Source organism: Coregonus clupeaformis, chromosome 8, assembly GCF_020615455.1.
Source record: "Coregonus clupeaformis isolate EN_2021a chromosome 8, ASM2061545v1, whole genome shotgun sequence".
Lineage (NCBI taxonomy): Eukaryota > Metazoa > Chordata > Actinopteri > Salmoniformes > Salmonidae > Coregonus > Coregonus clupeaformis.
This window is the reverse complement of record NC_059199.1, coordinates 62,389,297-62,416,688: the sequence shown is the minus strand read 5'-3', so window position 1 is coordinate 62,416,688 and position 27,392 is coordinate 62,389,297. Positions and strand designations below refer to the sequence as shown.

Below are 27,392 nucleotides of genomic sequence, written 5' to 3'. Positions count from 1 at the left end.
ACGGGACTCGTCTGAAGTCGGTACAGCCTCTTATGCCGACTTCTGTCTGTTTGGGCTCTAATATGACCCCTCTGTGGAAAGGTGAGTCTCTTGTTTTGCTCTAGGACGCACCCAGGCCTCACAAGACTTGTCTGAAGGCCCCCCGGTACCAGTTATGAAAGTATATATGGAGAACGTTTAGTGCCTAAAATAAGGGGTTAAATACAACTTTTCCTGATCTTTCTTATGTCTCTCAGATATAGGACAGACGCTTCCGAACAAACTTCCTTTTGATTCTTTTTTTTACTATCTGTTGTTCCATGTGGTGAATCTGTTATTCAATACGTTTCTATGGGCTAATAGCAGTAATGCCAAATTCAATGTTTCATCAAATAGACCCTTAAGGGGTCTTACAATTCAAAATCAAATAGCTAAATGATCCTTGGTATGACCATCTTAAAACAATTCCATATGTTTGCTTAGTAGAACCCCCCTCTCAGACTCTACAGGGTTAACAGACCCCAGCTGTTTTAATGGCTGACTTGTTCCTGTTCCGCTGATAAGGCTCTGTTATTCTTTGTGTGTTAGTCCTGGAGTCTCACACAGTTCACCTTGACTCAAACATAACTGTGGGAGACTTTGAACCCCTGAGTTGTCCTAACATGTGACTTTGTCCTGAACCCCCCAGCATTTGGAATGTGACTGTGCAACAGTTAAATAAATAGCCTCTGTATTAAATAACCATGTCGGCAGGTAGCTTAGTGGGTAAGAACGTTGTGCCAGTAACCGAAAGGTCGCTGGTTCTAATCCCCAAGCCGACTAGGTGAACAATCTGTCGATGTGCCCTTAAGCAAGGCACTTAACCATAGTTGCTCCTGTAAGTCGCTCTGGATAAGAGCGTCTGCTAAATGACTAAAATGTAAATGTCTTATTCCCTTCATAGTGCACTACTTTTGAGCTCCAGTCAGTGTGGGGTTATAAACTGTTATCCAGTACATCCTACATACTGCTACTCCTTCTTATTGAGCTTTTTTATTTCAAATGCACAGTTTAATGGAATTAATAACTAGGCCTACATCTAGTGCCCAAACTCCAACTCAGATGATCGTGATATCGTTAACTATGTTTTTTGATGGTGAACAACTTTAATGAAACCAATTTTATTTTCTACATTCTGAGGCAACATTTCACTGCACATTCTGAGGCAACATCTTAATACTAGACATGTAAATGAATAAATGTTATGTGTTTAATAGGATAAATTAACACATTGCTTCTTATCTTCAGAAACAGTGGCTACGTCCCAAATGGCACCCTATTCCCCCGTAGGGCTCTGGTCAAAGTAATGCACTAAATAGGGAATTGGGTGCTATTTGGGACAGAGACAGTGATTCGTCAAGGCTCAGGGAAGTAATAGAAATTAGTTTAATTTGCTGCTCCCTTTTCCCTCCTTTCATTTCCCCCTCTCCTCTCCTCTCTTCCCTCTTTCCTCTTCCCTCTCTCCTTTTCTCTCTCTCCTCTCTTCTCTCTCTCCTCTCTCTCTCCTCTCTTCCCTCTCCTCTCTTCCCTCTTTCCTCTCTTCCCTCTCTCATCTTCCCTCTCTCCTCTCTTCCCTCCTCTCTTCCCTCTCTCCTCTTCCCTCTCCTCTCTTCCCTCTTCCCTCTCCTCTCTTCCCTCTCTCCTCTCTTCTCTCTTCCCTCTCATCTCTTCCCTCTCTCCTCCTCTCTTCCCTCTCTCCTCTTCCCTCTCTTCCCTCTCTCCTCTCTTCCCTCTCTCCTCTCTTCCCTCTCTCCTCTTCCCTCTCTCCTCTTCCCTCTCTTCTCTTCCCTCTCTCCTCTTTTCCCTCTCTCCTCTCTTCCCTCTCTCTCTTCCCTCTCTCCTCTCCTCTCTTCCCTCTCCTCTCTTCCCTCTTCCCTCTCTCCTCTTCCCTCTCCTCTCTTCCCTCTCTCCTCTCTTCCCTCTTCCCTCTCTCCTCTCTTCCCTCTCTCCTCTCTTCCCTCTCATCTCTTCCCTCTCTCCTCTCTCTTCCCTCTCTCCTCTTCCCTCTCTTCCCTCTCTCCTCTCTTCCCTCTCTCCCCTCTCTCCTCTCTTCCCTCTCTCCCTCTCTTCCCTCTCTCCTCTCTTCCCTCTCTCTCCTCTTCCCTCTCTCCTCTCTTCCCTCTCTCCTCTTCCCTCTCTCCTCTTCCCTCTCTTCTCTTCCCTCTCTCCTCATTTCCCTCTCTCCTCTCTTCCCTCTCTCCTCTTCCATCTCTCCTCTTCCATCTCTCCTCTTCCCTCTCCTCTCTTCCCTCTCTCCTCTTCCCTCTCTCCTCTTCCCTCTTCCCTCTCTCATCTCTTCCCTCTCTCCTCTCTTCCCCCCTCTCTTCCCTCTCTCCTCTCTTCCTCTCTTCCCCTCATCTCTTCCCTCTCTTCCCTCTCTCCTCTCTTCCCCCTCTCTTCCTCTCTCCTCTCTTCCTCTCTTCCCTCTCTTCCCTCTCTCCTCTTCCCTCTCTCCTCTCTTCCCTCTCTCCTCTTCCCTCTCTCTCCTCTTCCCTCTCTCCTCTCTTCCCTCTCTACTCTCTTCCCTCTCTACTCTCTTCCCTCTCTCCTCTCTTCCCTCTCTCCTCTTCCTCTCTTCCCTCTCTCCTCTCTTCCCTCTCATCTCTTCCATCTCTCCTCTTCCCTCTCTCCTCTCTTCCCTCTCTCCTCTCTTCCCTCTCATCTCTTCCATCTCTCCTCTTCCCTCTCTCCTCTCTTCCCTCTCTCCTCTTCCCTCTTCCCTCTCTCCTCTTCCCTCTCTTCTCTTCCCTCTCTCCTCTTCCCTCTCTTCTCTTCCCTCTCTCCTCTTTTCCCTCTCTCCTCTCTTCCCTCTCTCCCCATCTCTCTCTTCCCTCTCTCCTCTTCCCCTCTCTCTCCCTTCCCCATTTTTTCTTCCCCCTCTCTTCCCTCTCTCCTCTTCCCTCTCTCCTCTCTTCCCTCTTTCCTCTTCCCTCTCTCCTTTTCTCTCTCTCCTCTCTTCTCTCTCTCCTCTCTTCCCTCTCTCCTCTTCCCTCTCTCCTCTCTTCCCTCCTCTCTTCCCTCCTCTCTTCCCTCCTCTCTTCCCTCCTCTCTTCCCTCCTCTCCTCTTCCCTCTCTCCTCTCTTCCCTCTTCCCTCTCTCCTCTTCCCTCTCTCCTCTCTTCCCTCTCTCATCTCTTCCCTCTCATCTCTTCCCTCTCTTCCCTCTCTCCTCTCTTCCCTCTCTCCTCTCTCTCATCTCTTCCCTCTCTCATCTCTCCCTCTCTCATCTCTTCCCTCTCTCATCTCTTCCCTCTCTCCTCTCTTCCTCTTCCCTCTCTCATCTCTTCCCCCTCTCTTCCTCTCTCCTCTCTTGCTCTCTTCCCTCTCTCCTCTCTTCCCTCTCTTCCCTCTCTCCTCTCTTCCCTCTCTCCTCTCTTCCCTCTCTCCTCTCTTCCCTCTCTCCTCTCTTCCCTCTCTCCTCTCTTCCCTCTCTCCTCTCTTCCCTCTCTCCTCTCTTCCCTCTCTCCTCTCTTCCCTCTCATCTCTTCCATCTCTCCTCTTCCCTCTCTCCTCTCTTCCCTCTCTCCTCTCTTCCCTCTCTCCTCTCTCCTCTCTTCCCTCTCTCCTCTCTTCCCTCTTCCCTCTCTCCTCTCTCCTCTCTTCCCTCTCTCATCTCTCTCCACCTCCAGGACATCATGAACGTAGAGAAGAGTTACGACTCGCTGCCCAACTTCACTGCTGCTGACTGTAAGTAAACTGTTACTGTAACTAACTGTTACCGTACTTCCTCTCATAGCTGTCTGGGTGTGTGTCAGTATTTCCGGTAGCCGGTAATAGCTGACTTTTGGCCCCCATAAAATAATGAAAAAACGATAAATAAGAAGAAAAATCCATTATATAATAATGCTTTTTAGCCTAATCATTGATGGAAATACATTTGAACGGTCATGCTTATCGGGCTATAGGGACATTTGCATAATTTTGTGGAATGAAATTGGCATGTGCATTTGTATTATTCATCTCATTTAGCCCATAGCATACAAGATACACATTTTTGATACCTAATTTGAGCTGAAAATCTGTCGGTGTGAGAGCTGCTGGTACAGGTCCTCAAACAGCTCGTTAGTTGCTGCTGGTGTGAAAACTGCTTTTATAAGCCTAATCATTGCGTAATCATTCTAAATGCAATCGTGTTAAAAACAGTTTTGATGGCCACGATCTAAAAAGGGCAACTATTTTTATTTCTCAATTGGTAATTGAAGCGCGCTTCCCATTTGCCATTCAAGTGTATCGGTAACAGTAGACACGCTTCAGAGTGTCACACACCACTCTGCAATGAGCTGGAGGCAGGAGGCATTTCGAAAACATAAACTTAATTGTTTGAAACCTGAACGTTTTACTTCATGAAAATGAGGCATGTCTTACCTTGCTTCAAAGTAGCCTAGCCAAAATCAGACCATAGATACGTGGAGGCAATTATTTTATGACTTCCGTACGTCATTAAACCAGTAGCGTATTTATCTCATGTTCTATTGGTTTTCAAATCAACTTTCTTTCATTGTCCAGTAGCCAAAGGCACAATCCTAGTCATATTAACCCTAACCCTAACCAGTCCTAATCATATTAACCCTAACCCTAACCAACCCTAGTCATATTAACCCTAACCAGTCCTAGTCATATTAACCCTAACCCTAACCAGTCCTAGTCATATTAACCCTAACCCTAACCAGTCCTAGTCATATTAACCCTAACCCTAACCAGTCCTAGTCATATTAACCCTAACCCTAACCAGTCCTAGTCATATTAACCCTAACCCTAACCAGTCCTAGTCATATTAACCCTAACCCTAACCAGTCCTAGTCATATTAACCCTAACCCTAACCCTAACCAGTCCTGGTCATATTAACCCTAACCCCAACCAGTCCTAGTCATATTAGCAACCCATGCTAGTTGTTGCATCTTTAGATCTCCCCTCTCTCTACATTTCTAACTGATATTTTCCCCTCTGTCATGAAATCGCTCGCATGTGCCGTGCGCTTTTGACAAAGGTGTTTTCCTGCTAATTGCATTTTGGAACAAACATTTGCATACGTAGCCCTACTGCATTGCTGCGCTTATAATGTGAAAGAAATAATATTTGATCAACATTTTAAGCTAAATGTTATGATATGTTGCATCAGCCAAGGCCTACTGGTTGAATGAACCAGTGATTCATGTCTCCTGTCTGTCTTCTAGGTCTAAGAACCAGTGATTCATGTCTCCTGTCTTCTAGGTCTAAGGCTTCTGGGAATCGGGAGGAACCAGTATATTGACTTGATGAACCAGTGATTCATGTCTCCTGTCTTCTAGGTCTAAGGCTTCTGGGAATCGGGAGGAACCAGTATATTGACTTGATGAACCAGTGATTCATGTCTCCTGTCTTCTAGGTCTAAGGCTTCTGGGAATCGGGAGGAACCAGTATATTGACTTGATGAACCAGTGATTCATGTCTCCTGTCTTCTAGGTCTAAGGCTTCTGGGAATCGGGAGGAACCAGTATATTGACTTGATGAACCAGTGATTCATGTCTCCTGTCTTCTAGGTCTAAGGCTTCTGGGAATCGGGGAGGAACCAGTATATTGACTTGATGAACCAGTGATTCATGTCTCCTGTCTTCTAGGTCTAAGGCTTCTGGGAATCGGGAGGAACCAGTATATTGACTTGATGAACCAGTGATTCATGTCTCCTGTCTTCTAGGTCTAAGGCTTCTGGGAATCGGGAGGAACCAGTATATTGACTTGATGAACCAGTGATTCATGTCTCCTGTCTTCTAGGTCTAAGGCTTCTGGGAATCGGGAGGAACCAGTATATTGACTTGATGAACCAGTGATTCATGTCTCCTGTCTTCTAGGTCTAAGGCTTCTGGGAATCGGGAGGAACCAGTATATTGACTTGATGAACCAGTGATTCCTGTCTTCTAGGTCTAAGGCTTCTGGGAATCGGGAGGAACCAGTATATTGACTTGATGAACCAGTGATTCCTGTCTTCTAGGTCTAAGGCTTCTGGGAATCGGGAGGAACCAGTATATTGACTTGATGAACCAGTGATTCATGTCTCCTGTCTTCTAGGTCTAAGGCTTCTGGGAATCGGGAGGAACCAGTATATTGACTTGATGAACCAGTGATTCATGTCTCCTGTCTTCTAGGTCTAAGGCTTCTGGGAATCGGGAGGAACCAGTATATTGACTTGATGAACCAGTGATTCCTGTCTTCTAGGTCTAAGGCTTCTGGGAATCGGGAGGAACCAGTATATTGACTTGATGAACCAGTGATTCATGTCTCCTGTCTTCTAGGTCTAAGGCTTCTGGGAATCGGGAGGAACCAGTATATTGACTTGATGAACCAGTGATTCATGTCTCCTGTCTTCTAGGTCTAAGGCTTCTGGGAATCGGGAGGAACCAGTATATTGACTTGATGAACCAGTGATTCATGTCTCCTGTCTTCTAGGTCTAAGGCTTCTGGGAATCGGGAGGAACCAGTATATTGACTTGATGAACCAGTGATTCATGTCTCCTGTCTTCTAGGTCTAAGGCTTCTGGGAATCGGGAGGAACCAGTATATTGACTTGATGAACCAGTGATTCATGTCTCCTGTCTTCTAGGTCTAAGGCTTCTGGGAATCGGGAGGAACCAGTATATTGACTTGATGAACCAGTGATTCCTGTCTTCTAGGTCTAAGGCTTCTGGGAATCGGGAGGAACCAGTATATTGACTTGATGAACCAGTGATTCATGTCTCCTGTCTTCTAGGTCTAAGGCTTCTGGGAATCGGGAGGAACCAGTATATTGACTTGATGAACCAGTGATTCATGTCTCCTGTCTTCTAGGTCTAAGGCTTCTGGGAATCGGGAGGAACCAGTATATTGACTTGATGAACCAGTGATTCATGTCTCCTGTCTTCTAGGTCTAAGGCTTCTGGGAATCGGGAGGAACCAGTATATTGACTTGATGAACCAGTGATTCATGTCTCCTGTCTTCTAGGTCTAAGGCTTCTGGGAATCGGGAGGAACCAGTATATTGACTTGATGAACCAGTGATTCATGTCTCCTGTCTTCTAGGTCTAAGGCTTCTGGGAATCGGGAGGAACCAGTATATTGACTTGATGAACCAGTGCAGGTCCTCCAAAGTAAGACAGTCTTCCACCTCATTAAGCATGTTGTTATTACCTTGGTCATTAAGCGTGTTGTTATTACCTTGGTCATTAAGCATGTTGTTATTACCTTGGTCATTAAGCGTGTTGTTATTACCTTGGTCATTAAGCATGTTGTTATTACCTTGGTCATTAAGCATGTTGTTATTACCTTGGTCATTAAGCGTGTTGTTATTACCTTGGTCATTAAGCATGTTGTTATTACCATGGTCATTAAGCATGTTGTTATTACCTTGGTCATTAAGCATGTTGTTATTACCTTGGTCATTAAGCATGTTGTTATTACCTTGGTCATTAAGCATGTTGTTATTACCTTGGTCATTAAGCATGTTGTTATTACCTTGGTCATTAAGCATGTTGTTATTACCTTGGTCATTAAGCATGTTGTTATTACCTTGGTCATTAAGCATGTTGTTATTACCTTGGTCATTAAGCATGTTGTTATTACCTTGGTCATTAAGCATGTTGTTATTACCTTGGTCATTAAGCATGTTGTTATTACCTTGGTCATTAAGCATGTTGTTATTACCTTGGTCATTAAGCATGTTGTTATTACCTTGGTCATTAAGCATGTTGTTATTACCTTGGTCATTAAGCATGTTGTTATTACCTTGGTCATTAAGCGTGTTGTTATTACCTTGGTCATTAAGCATGTTGTTATTACCTTGGTCATTAAGCATGTTGTTATTACCTTGGTCATTAAGCGTGTTGTTATTACCTTGGTCATTAAGCGTGTTGTTATTACCTTGGTCATTAAGCATGTTGTTATTACCTTGGTCATTAAGCATGTTGTTATTACCTTGGTCATTAAGCATGTTGTTATTACCTTGGTCATTAAGCATGTTGTTATTACATTGGTCATTAAGCATGTTGTTATTACCTTGGTCATTAACATGTTGTTATTACCTTGGTCATTAAGCATGTTGTTATTACCTTGGTCATTAAGCATGTTGTTATTACCTTGGTCATTAAGCATGTTGTTATTACCTTGGTCATTAAGCATGTTGTTATTACCTTGGTCATTAAGCATGTTGTTATTACCTTGGTCATTAAGCATGTTGTTATTACCTTGGTCATTAAGCATGTTGTTATTACCTTGGTCATTAAGCGTGTTGTTATTACCTTGGTCATTAAGCGTGTTGTTATTACCTTGGTCATTAAGCATGTTGTTATTACCTTGGTCATTAAGCATGTTGTTATTACCTTGGTCATTAAGCATGTTGTTATTACCTTGGTCATTAAGCATGTTGTTATTACATTGGTCATTAAGCATGTTGTTATTACCTTGGTCATTAAGCATGTTGTTATTACCTTGGTCATTAAGCATGTTGTTATTACCTTGGTCATTAAGCATGTTGTTATTACCTTGGTCATTAAGCATGTTGTTATTACCTTGGTCATTAAGCATGTTGTTATTACATTGGTCATTAAGCATGTTGTTATTACCTTGGTCATTAAGCATGTTGTTATTACCTTGGTCATTAAGCATGTTGTTATTACATTGGTCATTAAGCATGTTGTTATTACCTTGGTCATTAAGCATGTTGTTATTACCTTGGTCATTAAGCGTGTTGTTATTACCTTGGTCATTAAGCGTGTTGTTATTACCTTGGTCATTAAGCATGTTGTTATTACCTTGGTCATTAAGCATGTTGTTATTACCTTGGTCATTAAGCATGTTGTTATTACCTTGGTCATTAAGCATGTTGTTATTACCTTGGTCATTAAGCATGTTGTTATTACCTTGGTCATTAAGCATGTTGTTATTACCTTGGTCATTAAGCGTGTTGTTATTACCTTGGTCATTAAGCATGTTGTTATTACCTTGGTCATTAAGCATGTTGTTATTACCTTGGTCATTAAGCATGTTGTTATTACCTTGGTCATTAAGCATGTTGTTATTACCTTGGTCATTAAGCATGTTGTTATTACCTTGGTCATTAAGCATGTTATTACCTTGGTCATTAAGCGTGTTGTTATTACCTTGGTCATTAAGCGTGTTGTTATTTCCTTGGTCATAATTTGGGCTTCATTACTGGCTAATGAATACTAACTTAACATGTCTGGACTTGTGTCTCCTGTCAGAAATTCTTCCGTAGGAAAACGGCGCGGGACCTGCTGCCCTCCAAGCCAGTAGAGATCTCCGTAGAGCCGTGGTGGGTGGCTCAGACCGGATACATCACAGAGGATGACATCAGGGTGAGTCTCTGTAGAGCTTCCTGATAGTGTTAGATGTTTTTTGTCAGTGTTTTGGCTACTCCATGTTCTTACTGAAAACACTGGTTTCTCAGAAGTGCTACACACAAGACACGTTGGCAGAAAGATTCAGGGAACTAGCTAGCTAGACTGTGATATCCTACCTGAAGTTGACTGTAAGTGTTGCTATGACCACCAGAAGACATTTCATGTGTTTCTCTTTCTCTCTTTTGATCGATGCTGTGTCCTCTGTCTGTCCTCTGTCTGTCCTCTGTCTGTCCTCTGTCTGTCCTCTGTCGTCTGTCTGTCCTCTGTCTGTCCTCTGTCTGTCCTCTGTCTGTCCTCTGTCTGTCCTCTGTCCTCTATCCCTTTTCTATCCTCTCCTCCTTCTCTCCTGTCTGTCTGTCCCCCCTCTCCTGTCTGTCTGTGTCCCCCCCCTCTCCTGTCTGTCTGTGTCCCCCCTCTCCTGTCTGTCTGTGTCCCCCTCTCCTGTCTGTCTGTCCCCCCTCTCCTGTCTCTCTGTCCCCCTCTCCTGTCTCTCTGTGTCCCCTCTCCTGTCTGTCTGTCCCCCCTCTCCTGTCTGTCTGTGTCCCCCTCTCCTGTCTGTCTGTCCCCCCTCTCCTGTCTGTCTGTCCCCCCTCTCCTGTCTGTCTGTGTCCCCCCTCTCCTGTCTGTCTGTCCCCCCTCTCCTGTCTGTCTGTCCCCCCTCTCCTGTCTGTCTGTGTCCCCCCTCTCCTGTCTGTCTGTGTCTCCCCTCTCCTGTCTGTCTGTCCCCCCTCTCCTGTCTGTCTGTCCCCCTCTCCTGTCTGTCTGTGTCCCCCCCTCTCCTGTCTGTCTGTGTCCCCCTCTCCTGTCTGTCTGTGTCCCCCCTCTCCTGTCTGTCTGTCCCCCTCTCCTGTCTGTCTGTGTCCCCCTCTCCTGTCTGTCTGTGTCTCCCCTCTCCTGTCTGTCTCCCCCCTCTCCTGTCTGTCTGTCCCCCCTCTCCTGTCTGTCTGTCCCCCCCTCTCCTGTCTGTCTGTCCCCCCTCTCCTGTCTGTCTGTGTCCCCCCTCTCCTGTCTGTCTGTCTCCCCTCTCCTGTCTGTCTGTCCCCCTCTCCTGTCTGTCTGTGTCCCCCCTCTCCTGTCTGTCTGTCCCCCCTCTCCTGTCTGTCTGTGTCCCCCCTCTCCTGTCTGTCTGTGTCTCCCCTCTCCTGTCTGTCTGTGTCCCCTCTCCTGTCTGTCTGTGTCTCCCCTCTCCTGTCTGTCTGTCCCCCTCTCCTGTCTGTCTGTGTCCCCCCTCTCCTGTCTGTCTGTGTCCCCCCTCTCCTGTCTGTGTCCCCCCCTCTCCTGTCTGTCTGTGTCCCCCTCTCCTGTCTGTCTGTCGCCCCTCTCCTGTCTGTCTGTGTCCCCCCTCTCCTGTCTGTCTGTCCCCCTCTCCTGTCTGTCTGTGTCCCCCCTCTCCTGTCTGTCTGTGTCCCCCTCTCCTGTCTGTCTGTGTCCCCCCTCTCCTGTCTGTCTGTGTCTCCCCTCTCCTGTCTGTCTGTGTCTCCCCTCTCCTGTCTGTCTGTGTCCCCCCTCTCCTGTCTGTCTGTGTCTCCCCTCTCCTGTCTGTCTGTGTCCCCCCTCTCCTGTCTGTCTGTCCCCCCTCTCCTGTCTGTCTGTCCCCCTCTCCTGTCTGTCTGTGTCTCCCCTCTCCTGTCTGTCTGTGTCCCCCTCTCCTGTCTGTCTGTCCCCCTCTCCTGTCTGTCTGTCCCCCCTCTCCTGTCTGTCTGTCCCCCCTCTCCTGTCTGTCTGTGTCCCCCCTCTCCTGTCTGTCTGTGTCCCCCCCTCTCCCTGTCTGTCTGTGTCCCCTCTCCTGTCTGTCTGTGTCCCCTCTCCTGTCTGTCTGTCCCCCTCTCCTGTCTGTCTGTCTGTCCCCCTCTCCTGTCTGTCTGTGTCCCCCTCTCCTGTCTGTCTGTGTCCCCCCTCTCCTGTCTGTCTGTCCCCCTCTCCTGTCTGTCTGTGTCCCCCTCTCCTGTCTGTCTGTGTCCCCTCTCCTGTATGTCTGTCCCCCCTCTCCTGTCTGTCTGTCTGTCCCCCCTCTCCTGTCTGTCTGTGTCCCCCCCTCTCCTGTCTGTCTGTCCCCCTCTCCTGCCTGTCTGTGTCCCCCCTCTCCTGTCTGTCTGTGTCCCCCTCTCCTGTCTGTCTGTCCCCCCTCTCCTGTCTGTCCCCCCTCTCCTGTCTGTCTGTGTCCCCCCTCTCCTGTCTGTCTGTCCCCCCTCTCCTGTCTGTCTGTGTCCCCCTCTCCTGTCTGTCTGTCCCCCCTCTCCTGTCTGTCTGTGTCCCCCCTCTCCTGTCTGTCTGTGTCCCCCCTCTCCTGTCTGTCTGTCCCCCTCTCCTGTCTGTCTGTCCCCCCTCTCCTGTCTGTCTGTGTCCCCCTCTCCTGTCTGTCTGTCCCCCCTCTCCTGTCTGTCTGTCCCCCCTCTCCTGTCTGTCTGTGTCTCCCCTCTCCTGTCTGTCTGTCCCCCTCTCCTGTCTGTCTGTCCCCCCTCTCCTGTCTGTCTGTCCCCCTCTCCTGTCTGTCTGTCCCCCCTCTCCTGTCTGTGTCCCCCCTCTCCTGTCTGTGTCCCCCCTCTCCTGTCTGTCTGTCCCCCCTCTCCTGTCTGTCTGTGTCCCCCCTCTCCTGTCTGTCTGTCCCCCTCTCCTGTCTGTCTGTCTCCCCCCTCTCCTGTCTGTCTGTGTCTCCCCTCTCCTGTCTGTCTGTCCCCCTCTCCTGTCTGTCTGTCCCCCTCTCCTGTCTGTCTGTCCCCCTCTCCTGTCTGTCTGTCTCCCCCCCTCTCCTGTCTGTCTGTGTCTCCCCCTCTCCTGTCTGTCTGTCCCCCCTCTCCTGTCTGTCCCCCCTCTCCTGTCTGTGTCCCCCTCTCCTGTCTGTCTGTGTCCCCCTCTCCTGTCTGTCTGTGTCCCCCCTCTCCTGTCTGTCTGTGTCTCCCCTCTCCTGTCTGTCTGTCCCCCCTCTCCTGTCTGTCTGTGTCTCCCCTCTCCTGTCTGTCTGTGTCTCCCCTCTCCTGTCTGTCTGTCCCCCCTCTCCTGTCTGTCCCCCCTCTCCTGTCTGTCTGTGTCCCCCCTCTCCTGTCTGTCTGTCCCCCCTCTCCTGTCTGTCTCCCCCCTCTCCTGTCTGATTTCAGATCTGCTCAATGGCAGAGAGGAAGGCGATTGATATGATGATAGATTCAGGACCCCAGCTGGCCGGATCAATGGAGTACAATGTGGTGCTGAGTGAGTGGTATCTCTTCTCATCCCGCCTGGCTGCTAAATGACACAGTGGTGTGGATGGATGGTAATCGTTAGCCATCAGGGTGTCTTTGGTATTATTGGAAAACAGTTTAGTGTGATGAGATGCCTCCCCTGTCATTATGGTCCATCGTGGTTCTGATGGGAGAGTAACAGACTGGGCCGACGGGAGACTGGGGCCGACGGGAGACTGGGGCCGACGGGAGACTTGGGCCGACGGGAGACTGGGGCCGACGGGAGACTGGGGCCGACGGGAGACTGGGGCCGACGGGAGACTGGGGCCGACGGGAGACTGGGGCCGACTGGGGCCGACGGGGAGACTGGGGCCGACGGGAGACTGGGGCCGACGGGGAAGACTGGGGCCGACGGGGGAAGACTGGGGCCGACGGGGGAAGACTGGGGCCGACCGGAGACTGGGGCCGACGGGAGACTGGGGCCGACGGGAGACTGGGGCAGACGGGAGACTGGGGTAGACGGGGAGACTGGGGCCGACGGGGGAGACTGGGGCCGACGGGGGAAGACTGGGGCCGACGGGGGAAGACTGGGGCCGACGAGGGAGAAGACTGGGGCCGACGGGAGACTGGGGAAGACGGGAGACTGGGGCGACGGGAGACTGGGGAAGACGGGAGACTGGGGCCGACGGGAGACTGGGGCCGACGGGAGACTGGGGAGACTGGGGCGGCGACGGGAGACTGGGGCCGACGGGAGACTGGGGCCGACGGGGAAGACTGGGGCCGACGGGGGAAGACTGGGGCCGACGGGGAAGACTGGGGCCGACGGGGAAGACTGGGGCCGACGGGAGACTGGGGCCGGCGGGAGACTGGGGCCGACGGGAGACTGGGGTAGACGGGGAGACTGGGGCCGACGGGAGACTGGGGCCGACGGGGAAGACTGGGGCCGACGGGGAAGACTGGGGCCGACGGGGGAAGACTGGGGCCGACGGGAGACTGGGGAAGACGGGAGACTGTGGCCGACGGGAGACTGGGGCCGACGGGAGACTGGGGCCGACCGGGAGACTGGGGCCGGCGGGAGACTGGGGCCGACGGGAGACTGGGGCCGACGGGAGACTGGGGCCGACGGGAGACTGGGGCCGAACGGGAGACTGGGGAAGACGGGAGACTGGGGAAGACGGGAGACTGGGGCCGACGGGAGACTGGGGCCGACGGGAGACTGGGGAAGATGGGAGACTGGGGCCGACGGGAGACTGGGGAAGATGGGGAGACTGGGGCCGACGGGAGACTGGGGCCGACGGGGAAGACTGGGGAAGACGGGAGACTACTGGGGAAGACGGGAGACTACTGGGGCCGACGGGAGACTGGGGCCGACGGGAGACTGGGGCCGACGGGAGACTGGGGCCGACGGGAGACTGGGGCCGACGGGAGACTGGGGCCGACGGGAGACTGGGGCCGACGGGAGACTGGGGCCGACGGGAGACTGGGGAAGATGGGAGACTGGGGCCGACGGGAGACTGGGGAAGACGGGAGACTGGGGAAGATGGGAGACTGGGGCCGACGGGAGACTGGGGAAGACGGGAGACTGGGGAAGATGGGAGACTGGGGCCGACGGGAGACTGGGGCCGACGGGGGAAGACTGGGGAAGATGGGAGACTACTGGGGCCGACGGGAGACTGGGGCCGACGGGAGACTGGGGCCGACGGGAGACTGGGGCCGACGGGAGACTGGGGCCGACGGGAGACTGGGGCCGACGGGAGACTGGGGCCGACGGGAGACTGGGAAAGATGGGAGACTGGGGAAGATGGGAGACTGGGGCCGACGGGAGACTGGGGAAGATGGAGACTGGGGAAGATGGGAGACTGGGGCCGACGGGAGACTGGGGTAGATGGGAGACTGGGGCCGACGGGAGACTGGGGCCGACGGGAGACTGGGGAAGATGGAGACTGCGGCCGACGGGAGACTGGGGAAGATGGGAGACTGGGGCCGACGGGAGACTGGGGCCGACGGGAGACTGGGGAAGATGGGAGACTGGGGAAGATGGGAGACTGGGGAAGATGGGAGACTGGGGAAGATGGGAGACTGGGGAAGATGGGAGACTGGGGCCGACGGGAGACTGGGGAAGACGGGAGACTGGGGCCGACGGGAGACTGGGGAAGATGGGAGACTGGGGCCGACGGGAGACTGGGGAAGATGGAGACTGGGGAAGATGGAGACTGGGAAAGATGGGAGACTGGGAAAGATGGGAGACTGGGGAAGATGGAGACTGAGGAAGATTGGAGACTGGGGAAGATTGGAGACTGGGGAAGATAGGAGACTGGGGAAGATGGGAGACTGGGGAAGATGGGAGACTGGGGAAGATGGGAGACTGGGGAAGATGGAGACTGGGGAGGATGGGAGACTGGGGAAGATGGAGACTGGGGAAGATTGGAGACTGGGGAAGATGGGAGACTGGGGCCGATTGGGGAAGATGGGAGACTGGGGCCGATGGGAGACTGGGGCCATTGAGAGACTGGGGAGACTGGGGAAGATGGGAGACTGGGGCCGATGAGAGACTGGGGCCGATGAGAGACTGGGGAAGATGGGAGACTGGGGCCGATGGGGGAAGATGGGAGACTGGGGCCGATGGGAGACTGGGGCCGATGAGAGACTGGGGAGACTGGGGAAGATGGGAGACTGGGGCCGATGAGAGACTGGGGAAGATGGGAGACTGGGGAAGATGGGAGACTGGGGAAGATGGGAGACTGGGGCCGATGAGAGACTGGGGAAGATGGGAGACTGGGGAAGATGGGGAAGATGGGAGACTGGGGAAGATGGGAGACTGGGGAAGATGGGAGACTGGGGAAGATGGGAGACTGGGGAAGATGGGAGACTGGGGAAGATGGAAACTGGGGTCGATGGGGGGCCGGGGCCAATGTGGGACCAGGGCTGTTGGGGACCGGGGAAGATGGGAGACTGGGGAAGCTGGGAGACTGGGGCCGATGAGAGACTAGGGAAGATGGGAGACTGGGGCCGATGGGGAAGATGGGAGACTGGGGCCGATGGGAGACTGGGGAAGATGGGAGACTGGAGAAGATGGGAGACTGGGGAAGATGGGAGACTGGGGAAGATGGGGAAGATGGGAGACTGGGGAAGATGGAAACTGGGGTCGATGGGGGCCGGGGCCAATGTGGGACCAGGGCTGTTGGGGACCGGGGAAGATGGGAGACTGGGGAAGATGGGAGACTGGGGCCGATGAGAGACTGGGGAAGATGGGAGACTGGGGAAGATGGGAGACTGGGGAAGATGGGAGACTGGGGAAGATGGGAGACTGGGGCCGATGGGGAAGATGGGGAGACTGGGGCCGATGGGAGACTGGGGAAGATGGGAGACTGGGGAAGATGGGAGACTGGGGAAGATAGAAGCCTGGGGAAGATGGGAGACTGGGGAAGATGGGAGACTGGGGAAGATGGGAGACTGGGGAAGATGGGGAAGATGGGAGACTGGGGAAGATGGAAACTGGGGTCGATGGGGGGCCGGGGCCAATGTGGGACCAGGGCTGTTGGGGACCGGGGAAGATGGGAGACTGGGGAAGATGGGAGACTGGGGCCGATGAGAGACTGGGGAAGATGGGAGACTGGGGAAGATGGGAGACTGGGGAAGATGGGAGACTGGGGAAGATGGGAGACTGGGGCCGATGGGGAAGATGGGAGACTGGGGCCGATGGGAGACTGGGGAAGATGGGAGACTGGGGAAGATGGGAGACTGGGGAAGATAGAAGCCTGGGGAAGATGGGAGACTGGGGAAGATGGGAGACTGGGGAAGATGGGAGACTGGGGAAGATGGGGAAGATGGGAGACTGGGGAAGATGGAAACTGGGGTCGATGGGGGGCCGGGGCCAATGTGGGACCAGGGCTGTTGGGGACCGGGGAAGATGGGAGACTGGGGAAGATGGGAGACTGGGGAAGATGGGAGACTGGGGCCGATGAGAGACTGGGGAAGATGGGAGACTGGGGCTGATGGAAACTGGGGAAGATGGGAGACTGGGGAAGATGGGAGACTGGGGAAGATGGGAGACTGGGGAAGATGGGAGACTGGGGAAGATGGGAGCCTGGGGCCGATGAGAGACTGGGGAAGATGGGAGACTGGGGCCGATGAGAGACTGGGGAAGATGGGAGACTGGGGCCGATGGAGACTGGGGAAGATGGGAGACTGGGGAAGATGGGAGACTGGGGAAGATGGGAGACTGGGGAAGATGGGAGACTGGGGAAGATGGGAGCCTGGGGCCGATGAGAGACTGGGGAAGATGGGAGACTGGGGCCGATGAGAGACTGGGGAAGATGGGAGACTGGGGCCGATGAGAGACTGGGGAAGATGGGAGACTGGGGAAGATGGGAGACTGGGGAAGATGGGAGACTGGGGCCGATGGAAACTGGGGAAGATGGGAGACTGGGGAAGATGGGAGACTGGGGAAGATGAGATACTGGGGAAGATGGGGAAGATGGGAGACTGGGGAAGATGGGAGACTGGGGCCGATGGGGAAGATGGGAGACTGGGGAGACTGGGGAAGATGGGAGACTGGGGCCGATGAGAGACTGGGGAAGATGGGAGACTGGGGCCGATGGAAACTGGGGAAGATGGGAGACTGGGGAAGATGGGAGACTGGGGAAGATGGGAGACTGGGGAAGATGGGAGCCTGGGGAAGATGGGAGCCTGGGGAAGATGAGAGACTGGGGAAGATGGGGAAAATGGGAGACTGGGGAAGATGAGAGACTGGGGCCGATGGGGAAGATGGGAGACTGGGGAAGATGGGAGACTGGGGAAGATGAGAGACTGGGGAAGATGGGAGACTGGGGAAGATGGGAGACTGGGGCTGATGGGAGACTGGGGCTGATGGGAGACTGGGGAAGATGGGAGACTGGGGCTGATGGGAGACTGGGGAAGATGAGAGACTGGGGAAGATGAGAGACTGGGGCTGATGGGAGACTGGGGAAGATGTAGGGGCATGTATGCGAGACTGGGGAAGGTAAAGATTTAGGGTATGGGGCACATATGCTGCTCTGCCATAACAGAAGTATTTCTAATGAGATTTGTAGATCAATAAATCAGTATGCACTTCAAAAACACTCCCTTAGTTCTAATACTATTTCAATGCTGTTTTCATACATGGTCATATATTGCTGTTACTATGTGATCTTATGATAATATGTGCTATCTGTTCTCCTTCAGGTCTGTACAACAGGGGATACATCTATCTAGACGTGCCCATCTCTGATGCCAGCTGTATTTCAGGTAGCTACTAACAGAGCTATTTTCCAGAGGCACACACTAGTGTTGCACGGTATACAGAAACTTCCAGATTTTTTTCGATATTAGAACATTAAAAAAACGTTGAAATGTTGAAACTGTCAATTACTGTTTGCAAAACAATGTCCATACAGGCTAGAACACTTTACATTTAAGTCATTTAGCAGACGCTCTTATCCAGAGCGACTTACAGAGACTTTACAATGCAAGCTTTGGGCTGCATCAAGTGAACTCCCCACTCATGCTGCACACAAGTTAACACACTTGAATAATGCGACACGGCATGTTGAAATTTTGAAACTGCTAATTACTGTTCGCAAATTTTTTTTTTCATACAAGCTAGAACAATGGAAGAGCTTTGTAGGCCAACTTTCCTTTGTAGCTGACAGCTAAAGCTAACCTCAATTCACTAATCTAGTACTTAGTTTGTGATAATATGCAAACCATAACGCAGAATACGCTGATTTCAAAGCTGATTGCCACCAAAACCTAATTCATTTAAGTGTCTCTCACGGTATCGTGCTATTAAACCTGTTATCCAAATGAAATGCTGGTATCGTGGTCCTCTGTAGCTCAGCTGGTAGAGCACGGCGCTTGTAATGCCAAGGTAGTGGGTTCGATCCCCGGGACCACCCATACACAAAAAATAATAATGTATGCACGCATGACTGTAAGTCGTTTTGGATAAAAGCGTCTGCTAAATGGCATATTATTATTATTATAACACACACTGTCACGTTCGTTGAAGGACGGGTCACACCAAGGCGCAGCGTGAAATGCACACATGTTTATTTTATAAAATAAACACACAAACAACGTAACGTGACGTCCTCAGGCTAAACACAATACAAGCCTATACACGGACCAAGATCCCCACAACTAATGATACAAACAGGCTGCCTAAGTATGATCCCCAATCAGAGACAACGAGCGACAGCTGCCTCTGATTGGGAATCACACCCGGCCAAACATAGAAATACAACACCTAGAAAGAGAACATAGAAAATACAACATAGAACTCCACACCCTGACTCAACATACTAGAGTCCCATAAGTCAGGGCGTGACACACACACACACAGACACAGACACAGACAGACACACACACACACACACAGACAAACACACACACCTTTTATGGTCCTATATATCTCATACTGTGTTAGTGGTTTATTCAGCCAGGCATCGTGGGTAATGGCAGCAGCTCCATGATCTGAGTGAGATATTACAAATCCATTTGGAAGGGAAGGAGCGCTGTCTTAGTTTTCATAACTGTGACCTTAATTGCCTACCGTCTGTAAGCTGTTAGTGTCTTAACGACCGTTCCACAGGTGCATGTTCATTAATTGTTTATGGTTCATTGAACAAGCATGGGAAACAGTGTTTAAACCCTTTACAATGAAGATCTGTGAAGTTATTTGGATTTTTACGAATTATCTTTGAAAGACAGGGTCCTGAAAAGGGGACGTTTCTTTTTTTGCTGAGTTTATAACTGTCTGAGGGCTGTGAAGAGGCCCCACAACATTACCATCTATAACTGTCTGATGGCTGAGGGCTGTGAAGAGGCCCCACAACATTACCATCTATAACTGTCTGATGGCTGAGGGCTGTGAAGAGGCCCCATAACATTACCATCTATAACTGTCTGATGGCTGAGGGCTGTGAAGAGGCCCCACAACATTACCATCTATAACTGTCTGATGGCTGAGGGCTGTGAAGAGGTCCCACAACATTACCATCTATAACTGTCTGATGGCTGAGGGCTTTGAAGAGGCCCCCACAACATTACCATCTATAACTGTCTGATGGCTGAGGGCTGTGAAGAGGCCCCACAACATTACCATCTATAACTGTCTGATGGCTGAGGGCTGTGAAGAGGCCCCACAACATTACCATCTATAACTGTCTGATGGCTGAGGGCTTTGAAGAGGCCCCACAACATTACCATCTATAACTGTCTGATGGCTGAGGGCTTTGAAGAGGCCCCACAACATTACCATCTATAACTGTCTGATGGCTGAGGGCTGTGAAGAGGCCCCACAACATTACCATCTATAACTGTCTGATGGCTGAGGGCTGTGAAGAGGCCCCACAACATTACCATCTATAACTGTCTGATGGCTGAGGGCTTTGAAGAGGCCCCACAACATTACCATCTATAACTGTCTGATGGCTGAGGGCTTTGAAGAGGCCCCACCACATTACCTGTGAAGTTATTTGGATTTTTACGAATTATCTTTGAAAGACAGGGTCCTGAGCGGCAGGTAGCTTAGTGGGTAAGAGCGTTGTGCCAGTAACCGAAAGGTCGCTGGTTCTAATCCCCGAGCCGACTAGGTGAAAAATCTGTCGATGTGCCCTTGAGCAAGGCACTTAACCCTAATTGCTCCTGTAAGTCGCTCTGGATAAGAGCGTCTGCTAAATGACAAAAATAAACAAAAATAATAAAAAATAATTACCATCTATAACTGTCTGATGGCTGAGGGCTTTGAAGAGGCCCCACAACATTACCATCTATAACTGTCTGATGGCTGAGGGCTTTGAAGAGGCCCCACAACATTACCATCTATAACTGTCTGATGGCTGAGGGCTGTGAAGAGGCCCCACAACATTACCATCTATAACTGTCTGATGGCTGAGGGCTGTGAAGAGGCCCCACCACATTACCATCTATAACTGTCTGATGGCTGAGGGCTTTGAAGAGGCCCCACAACATTACCATCTATAACTGTCTGATGGCTGTGAAGAGGCCCTACAACATTACTGTCTGATGGCTGAGGGCTTTGAAGAGGCCCCACAACATTACCATCTATAACTGTCTGATGGCTGAGGGCTTTGAAGAGGCCCCACCACATTACCATCTATAACTGTCTGATGGCTGAGGGCTGTGAAGAGGTCCCACAACATTACCATCTATAACTGTCTGATGGCTGAGAGCTAAGAATTGTTTGTTCCCTCACAGTTCGTTGCCTGGATGTCTTTTTGTTGTGCTACATCTTTCTCCCAGTGCCCCCTTGATTATATTATTATTTATTATACAGTATATTATCTATTCATAAATATGATGTATTGTCTCTTAGTGCCCCCCCTGGAAGGCTTCGTGATGAACAGGGTCCAGGGTGACTACTTTGAAACCCTTTTGTACAAAATCTTTGTGTCCATCGATGAGCAGACTAATGTGTCAGAGGTGGGTGAAATCATATTACATCTTAGCCTCGTTGGACCATCCTGGTCTTGAGATCACATCCTGTTTCATACAGTAGGAGCTTGCAGGACGCTCAAACGAGGCTAATGGAATGGAACAATAAGACTTGTGCTCAACTTAACAATGTTTATCGGTGTGTTTTATTATTATTGACTTTATTAAAGTGATTTCAGCCCCATCTAGTGTTGACCCTCTTCCTCTGTGGTGGTTCCATTCCAGCTGGCTAATGTTCTGGAGATCGACTTGGGCCTGGTGAAGGTACGCAACACACATACACTGTTATATTGGCTACTTATAGGACTGTATGTTATTGGGGCCCATCTTGTTATATGTGGTGTAAAGACATGCCCTTCCAGTCAGCCCACCCTGAAGGTCTGAAATAAACTACATCAAAACTACGGCTACAGGGCTCTGGTCTAAAGTAGTGCACTATATAGGGAATAGGGTGCCATTCTCTGGTCTAAAGTAGTGCACTATATAGGGAATAGGGTGTCATTCTCTGGTCTAAAGTAGTGCACTATATAGGGAATAGGGTGCCATTCTCTGGTCTAAAGTAGTGCACTATATAGGGAATAGGGTGCCATTCTCTGGTCTAAAGTAGTGCACTATATAGGGAATAGGGTGCCATTCTCTGGTCTAAAGTAGTGCACTATATAGGGAATAGGGTGCCATTCTCTGGTATTCTCTCATAGTTGACGTGTACCTATGATGAAAATTACAGGCCTCTCTCATCTTTTTAAGTGGGAGAACTTGCACAATTGGTGGCTGACTAAATACTTTTTTTCCCCACTGTATATGCAGAGACCTGTTTGATTTGAGTACCATCCAAGCTAGTGATTACAAAAGTGTTTCTAATTGAGAGTTTAGACCTAGAAAAAAACATGACATTTGTTTTCTTAGCGTTTAAAACAAGTTTAAGCTGTAAAAGAGACCCCTGTAGTATCCTAAAATTAGACTCCAACTGCATTATACAGTGGGGGAAAAAATTATTTAGTCAGCCACCAATTGTGCAAGTTCTCCCACTTCAAAAGATGAGAGGCCTGTAATTTTCATCATAGGTACACGTCAACTATGACAGACAAATTGAGGAATTTTTTTCCAGAAAATCACATTGTAGGATTTTTTATTAATTTATTTGTAAATTATGGTGGAAAATAAGTAGTTGGTCAATAACAAAAGTTTCTCAATACTTTGTTATATACCACTTGTTGGCAATGACACAGGTCAAACGTTTTCTGTAAGTCTTCACAAGGTTTTCACACACTGTTGCTGGTATTTTGGCCCATTCCTCCATGCAGATCTCCTCTAGAGCAGTGATGTTTTGAGGCTGTCGCTGGGCAACACAGACTTTCAACTCCCTCCAAAGATTTTCTATGGGGTTGAGATCTGGAGACTGGCTAGGCCACTCCAGGACCTTGAAATGCTTCTTACGAAGCCACTCCTTCGTTGCCTGGGCGGTGTGTTTGGGATCATTGTCATGCTGAAAGACCCAGCCATGTTTCATCTTCAATGCCCTTGCTGATGGAAGGAGGTTTTCACTCAAAATCTCACGATACATGGCCCCATTCATTCTTTCCTTTACACGGATCAGTCGTCCTGGTCCCTTTGCAGAAAAACAGCCCCAAAGCATGATGTTTCCACCCCCATGCTTCACAGTAGGTATGGTGACAGGTCTGTGAGAGCCAGAAATCTTGCTTGTTTGTAGGTGACCAAATACTTATTTTCCACCATAATTTGCAAATAAATTCATTAAAAATCCTACAATGTGATTTTCTGGATTTTTTTTCTCAGTTTGTCTGTCATACTTGACGTGTCCCTATGATGAAAAATTACAGGCCTCTCTCATCTTTTTAAGTGGGAGAACTTGCACAATTGGTGGCTGACTAAATATTTTTTTCTCCCCACTGTACCTTGGTCCGCTGTTGGAGCAATAGAGCACATCACTGGGTCATCTGCATATAAATGGAATTTACAATATCTGACATCATCACCAATTTTGTTTATATAAAGTGAGAACAATAGTGGGCCAATTATTGAACCCTGAGGGACCCCTTTAAGTAACTGTAAGGGGTCAGACTTGACCCCGTCGACCATGACGGCCTGAGTTCTATCTTTAAGATAGTCATAAAAACATCGACAGGCATCAGTGCCTATAGATGACAGCTTACTCAAAAGGATAGCATGGTCTACAGTGTCAAAAGCTTTTGACAAATCTACAAACAACGCAGCACAGTGCTTTCTATCATCTAAGGCATTTGCAATATCATTTACAACAAGCAGAGTGGCCGATGTGGTACTGTGTTTAGATCTAAAACCAGATTGATTGGGGCTAAAAATACTGTTAACAGAAAGAAAAGATTGTAACTGTTTGTTGACTATAGATTCTAGGATCTTTGCCAGACAAGGGAGCCTAGAGATGGGTCGATAGTTATCCAAATCACTACCGTCACCTCCCTTATGTAACGGCAGAACAAAAGCTGCTTTCCACACCTTAGGGATATTTCCTGTGCTTAATGTTTTTCTTTATTTTTACTATTTTCTACATTGTAGAATAATAGTGAAGACATCAAAACTATGAAATAACACACATATGGAATCATGTAGTAACCAAAAAAGTGTTAAACAAATAAAATATATTTTTGATTTTTCAAAGTAGACACGCTTTGCCTTGATGACAGCTTTGCACACTCTTGGCATTCTCTCAACCAGCTTCATGAGGTAGTCACCTGGAATGCTTTTCCAACAGTTTTGAAGGAGTTCCCACATATGCTGAGCACTTGTTGCCTGCTTTTCCTTCACTCTGCGGTCCAACTCATCCCAAACCATCTCAATTTGGTTGAGGTCGGGTGATTGTGGAGGCCAGGTCATCTGATGCAGCACTCCATCACTCTCCTTCTTGGTAAAATAGCCCTTACACAGCCAGGAGTTGTGTTGGGTCATTGTCCTGTTGAAAAACAAATGATAGTCCCACTAAGCCCAGACCAGATGGGATGGCGTATCACTGCAGAATGCTGTGGTAGCCATGCTGGTTAAGTGTGCCTTGAATTCTAAATACATTCCTGGCATACAGCTTCTGCCTGTACACTGTTATTTTAATAGTCCTGTTCTCTCACCCTCCCCCTCTCTCTCTCCCTCCCTCCCCCTCTCTCTCTCCCTCCCTCCCCCTCTCCCAGAATGCTGTGTCTATGTACTGTCGTCTGGGCTTTGCCCTGAAGAAAGGAGACTCGTTCAGCTCAGAGCAGCTCCACCCCACATGGAAGAGTGCCCCCTCTGTCAACAGACTCAAGTAGGTCTTCCATACCACTTGAAGCCCTTTATGGAAGCCTGTTGAGGGCCAAATCCACAAACATTTGGGTCCGTGAGCCTCTTTTAAAGCATCTTGGGACACATGTAACACAGCTCCAAACCCAAGGGGATGTCAATACCCTGAATACAATAACAGATTTAAAGCACATTATTAAATCACATCCGCACTATAAGACACAAGCCCCCTAACACAGACACAGCCCCACTATAAGACACAAGCCCCCTAACACACACAAACAGCCCCACTATAAGACACAAGCCCCCTAACACAGACACAGCCCCACTATAAGACACAAGCCCCCTAACACAGACACAGCCCCACTATAAGACACAAGCCCCCTAACACAGACACAGCCCCACTATAAGACACAAGCCCCCTAACACAGACACAGCCCCACTATAAGACACAAGCCCCCTAACACAGACACAGCCCCAGTGTAAGACACAAGCCCCCTAACACAGACACAGCCCCACTATAAGACACAAGCCCCCTAACACAGACACAGCCCCAGTGTAAGACACAAGCCCCCTAACACAGACACAGCCCCAGTGTAAGACACAAGCTCCCTAACACCCACACAGCCCCACTATAAGACACAAGCTCCCTAACACCCACACAGCCCCAGTGTAAGACACAAGCTCCCTAACACCCACACAGCCCCAGTGTAAGACACAAGCCCCCTAACACAGACACAGCCCCAGTGTAAGACACAAGCCCCCTAACACAGACACAGCCCCAGTGTAAGACACAAGCTCCCTAACACCCACACAGCCCCAGTGTAAGACACAAGCCCCCTAACACCCACACAGCCCCAGTGTAAGACACAAGCCCCCTAACACACACACAGCCCCAGTATAATGTATGTGTGGGGTTTCCCGCCCCGTGTCCCAGGAGCACCGTGGACCCCAAACAGATGCTGCTGTCTTGGGAACAGGGGAGTCCTGTGATGGAGGCTGGATCCTCGGCTACGGACACCACCAGCATGGAGGACCAAGGTGAGAGTCTCCGCTGTCACAAGCCCTGGCTCTGGCCCAGGCTGCCCAAAATAACCCCTGAGTAGGGCGGCTCTAGCCTGATCCCAGGTCTGTTTGTGCTGTCTTAAGGTTGTTGTCATGCAAAACAGTACAATCCACAGCATCATGGGATTATGAGTTCTTCTCTCTCTGTGTGTTAGACAACGCCAGTGTGAGCAGCCTGAGTATCCCTGGTCCTGCTGCCCCGCCCACCAAGAGGATCGCCTTCCTGTTTGACTCCACCCTCACCGCCTTCCTCATGATGGGGAACCTCTCTCCGGTACGTACCCTGACCCTTAACCCCTAACCCTCACCGCCTTCCTCATGATGGGGAACCTCTCTCCGGTACGTACCCTGACCCTTAACCCCCTAACCCTCACCGCCTTCCTCATGATGGGTAACCTCTCTCCGGTACGTACCCTGACCCTTAACCCCTAACCCTCACCGCCTTCCTCATGATGGGAAACCTCTCTCCAGTACGTACCCTGACCCTGACCCTTAACCCCTAACCCTCACCGCCTTCCTCATGATGGGGAACCTCTCTCCGGTACGTACCCTAACCCTGACCCTTAACCCCTAACCCTCACCGCCTTGCTCATGATGGGTAACCTCTCTCCGGTACGTACCCTGACCCTTAACCCCTAACCCTCACCGCCTTCCTCATGATGGGGAACCTCTCTCCGGTACGTACCCTGACCCTGACCCTTAACCCCTAACCCTCACCGCCTTCCTCATGATGGGGAACCTCTCTCCGGTACGTACCCTGACCCTGACCCTTAACCCCTAACCCTCACCGCCTTCCTCATGATGGGAAACCTCTCTCCAGTACGTACCCCTGACCCTGACCCTTAACCCCTAACCCTCACTGCCTTCCTCATGATGGGAAACCTCTCTCCAGTACGTACCCTGACCCTGACCCTTAACCCCTAACCCTCACCGCCTTCCTCATGATGGGAAACCTCTCTCCAGTACGTACCCTGACCCTGACCCTTAACCCCTAACCCTCACCGCCTTCCTCATGGGGCGGCAGGTGGCTTAGTGGTTAAGAGCGTTGTGCCAGTAACCGAAAGGTCGCTGGTTCTAATCCCCGAGCCGACTAGGTGAAAAATCTGTCGATGTGCCCTTAAGAAAGGCACTTAACCCTAATTGCTCATGTAAGTCGCTCTGGATAAGAGCGTCTGCTAAATGACTAAAATGTAAAATGTAAATGTAATGATGGGTAACCTCTCTCCGGTATGTACCCTAACCCTGACCCTTAACCCCTAACCCTCACCGCCTTCCTCATGATGGGTAACCTCTCTCCGGTACGTACCCTGACCCTGACCCTTAACCCCTAACCCTCACCGCCTTCCCCATGATGGGTAACCTCTCTCCGGTACGTACCCTGACCCTTAACCCCTAACCCTCACCGCCTTCCTCATGATGGGTAACCTCTCTCCGGTACGTACCCTGACCCTGACCCTTAACCCCTAACCCTCACCGCCTTCCTCATGATGGGTAACCTCTCTCCGGTACGTACCCTAACCCTGACCCTTAACCCCTAACCCTCACCGCCTTGCTCATGATGAGAAACCTCTCTCCGGTACGTACCCTAACCCTGACCCTTAACCCCTAACCCTCACCGCCTTGCTCATGATGAGAAACCTCTCTCCGGTACGTCACCCTAACCCTGACCCTTAACCCCTAACCCTCACCGCCTTGCTCATGATGAGAAACCTCTCTCCGGTACGTACCCTAACCCTGACCCTTAACCCTTAACCCTCACCGCCTTGCTCATGATGAGAAACCTCTCTCCGGTACGTACCCTAACCCTGACCCTTAACCCCTAACCCTCACCGCCTTGCTCATGATGAGAAACCTCTCTCCGGTCAGTCACTGTGTTAAAGATAAAAATATTAGTAGATGATAATATTATAGTGTTATTATAGATTATATGTTAGCTAGATCGTTTTAACGCTATATTGGTATCGGCCGATAATTCCACCGATAACCGGTATCCAATAAATAGGATGAAAAAAGGGAATCTCATGCTTATTTGAACACTTGT

General features: G+C 50.2%; 1 protein-coding gene across 1 annotated transcript in view; it reads left to right on the top strand.

Annotated features, from left to right (window-relative positions):
- Positions 1-27,392, top strand: part of fam91a1 (family with sequence similarity 91 member A1) — a 106,970-nt gene that overhangs the window by 14,620 nt on the left and 64,958 nt on the right. Inside the window, exons 4-13 of the mRNA XM_041884158.2 lie at positions 3,647-3,704; positions 7,051-7,118; positions 9,228-9,341; positions 12,482-12,572; positions 17,747-17,809; positions 20,901-21,007; positions 21,245-21,283; positions 24,199-24,311; positions 25,224-25,327; positions 25,507-25,625. Of these exons, the coding sequence (XP_041740092.1) occupies positions 3,647-3,704; positions 7,051-7,118; positions 9,228-9,341; positions 12,482-12,572; positions 17,747-17,809; positions 20,901-21,007; positions 21,245-21,283; positions 24,199-24,311; positions 25,224-25,327; positions 25,507-25,625 (876 nt within the window). The remainder of the gene's footprint in view (positions 1-3,646; positions 3,705-7,050; positions 7,119-9,227; positions 9,342-12,481; positions 12,573-17,746; positions 17,810-20,900; positions 21,008-21,244; positions 21,284-24,198; positions 24,312-25,223; positions 25,328-25,506; positions 25,626-27,392) is intronic.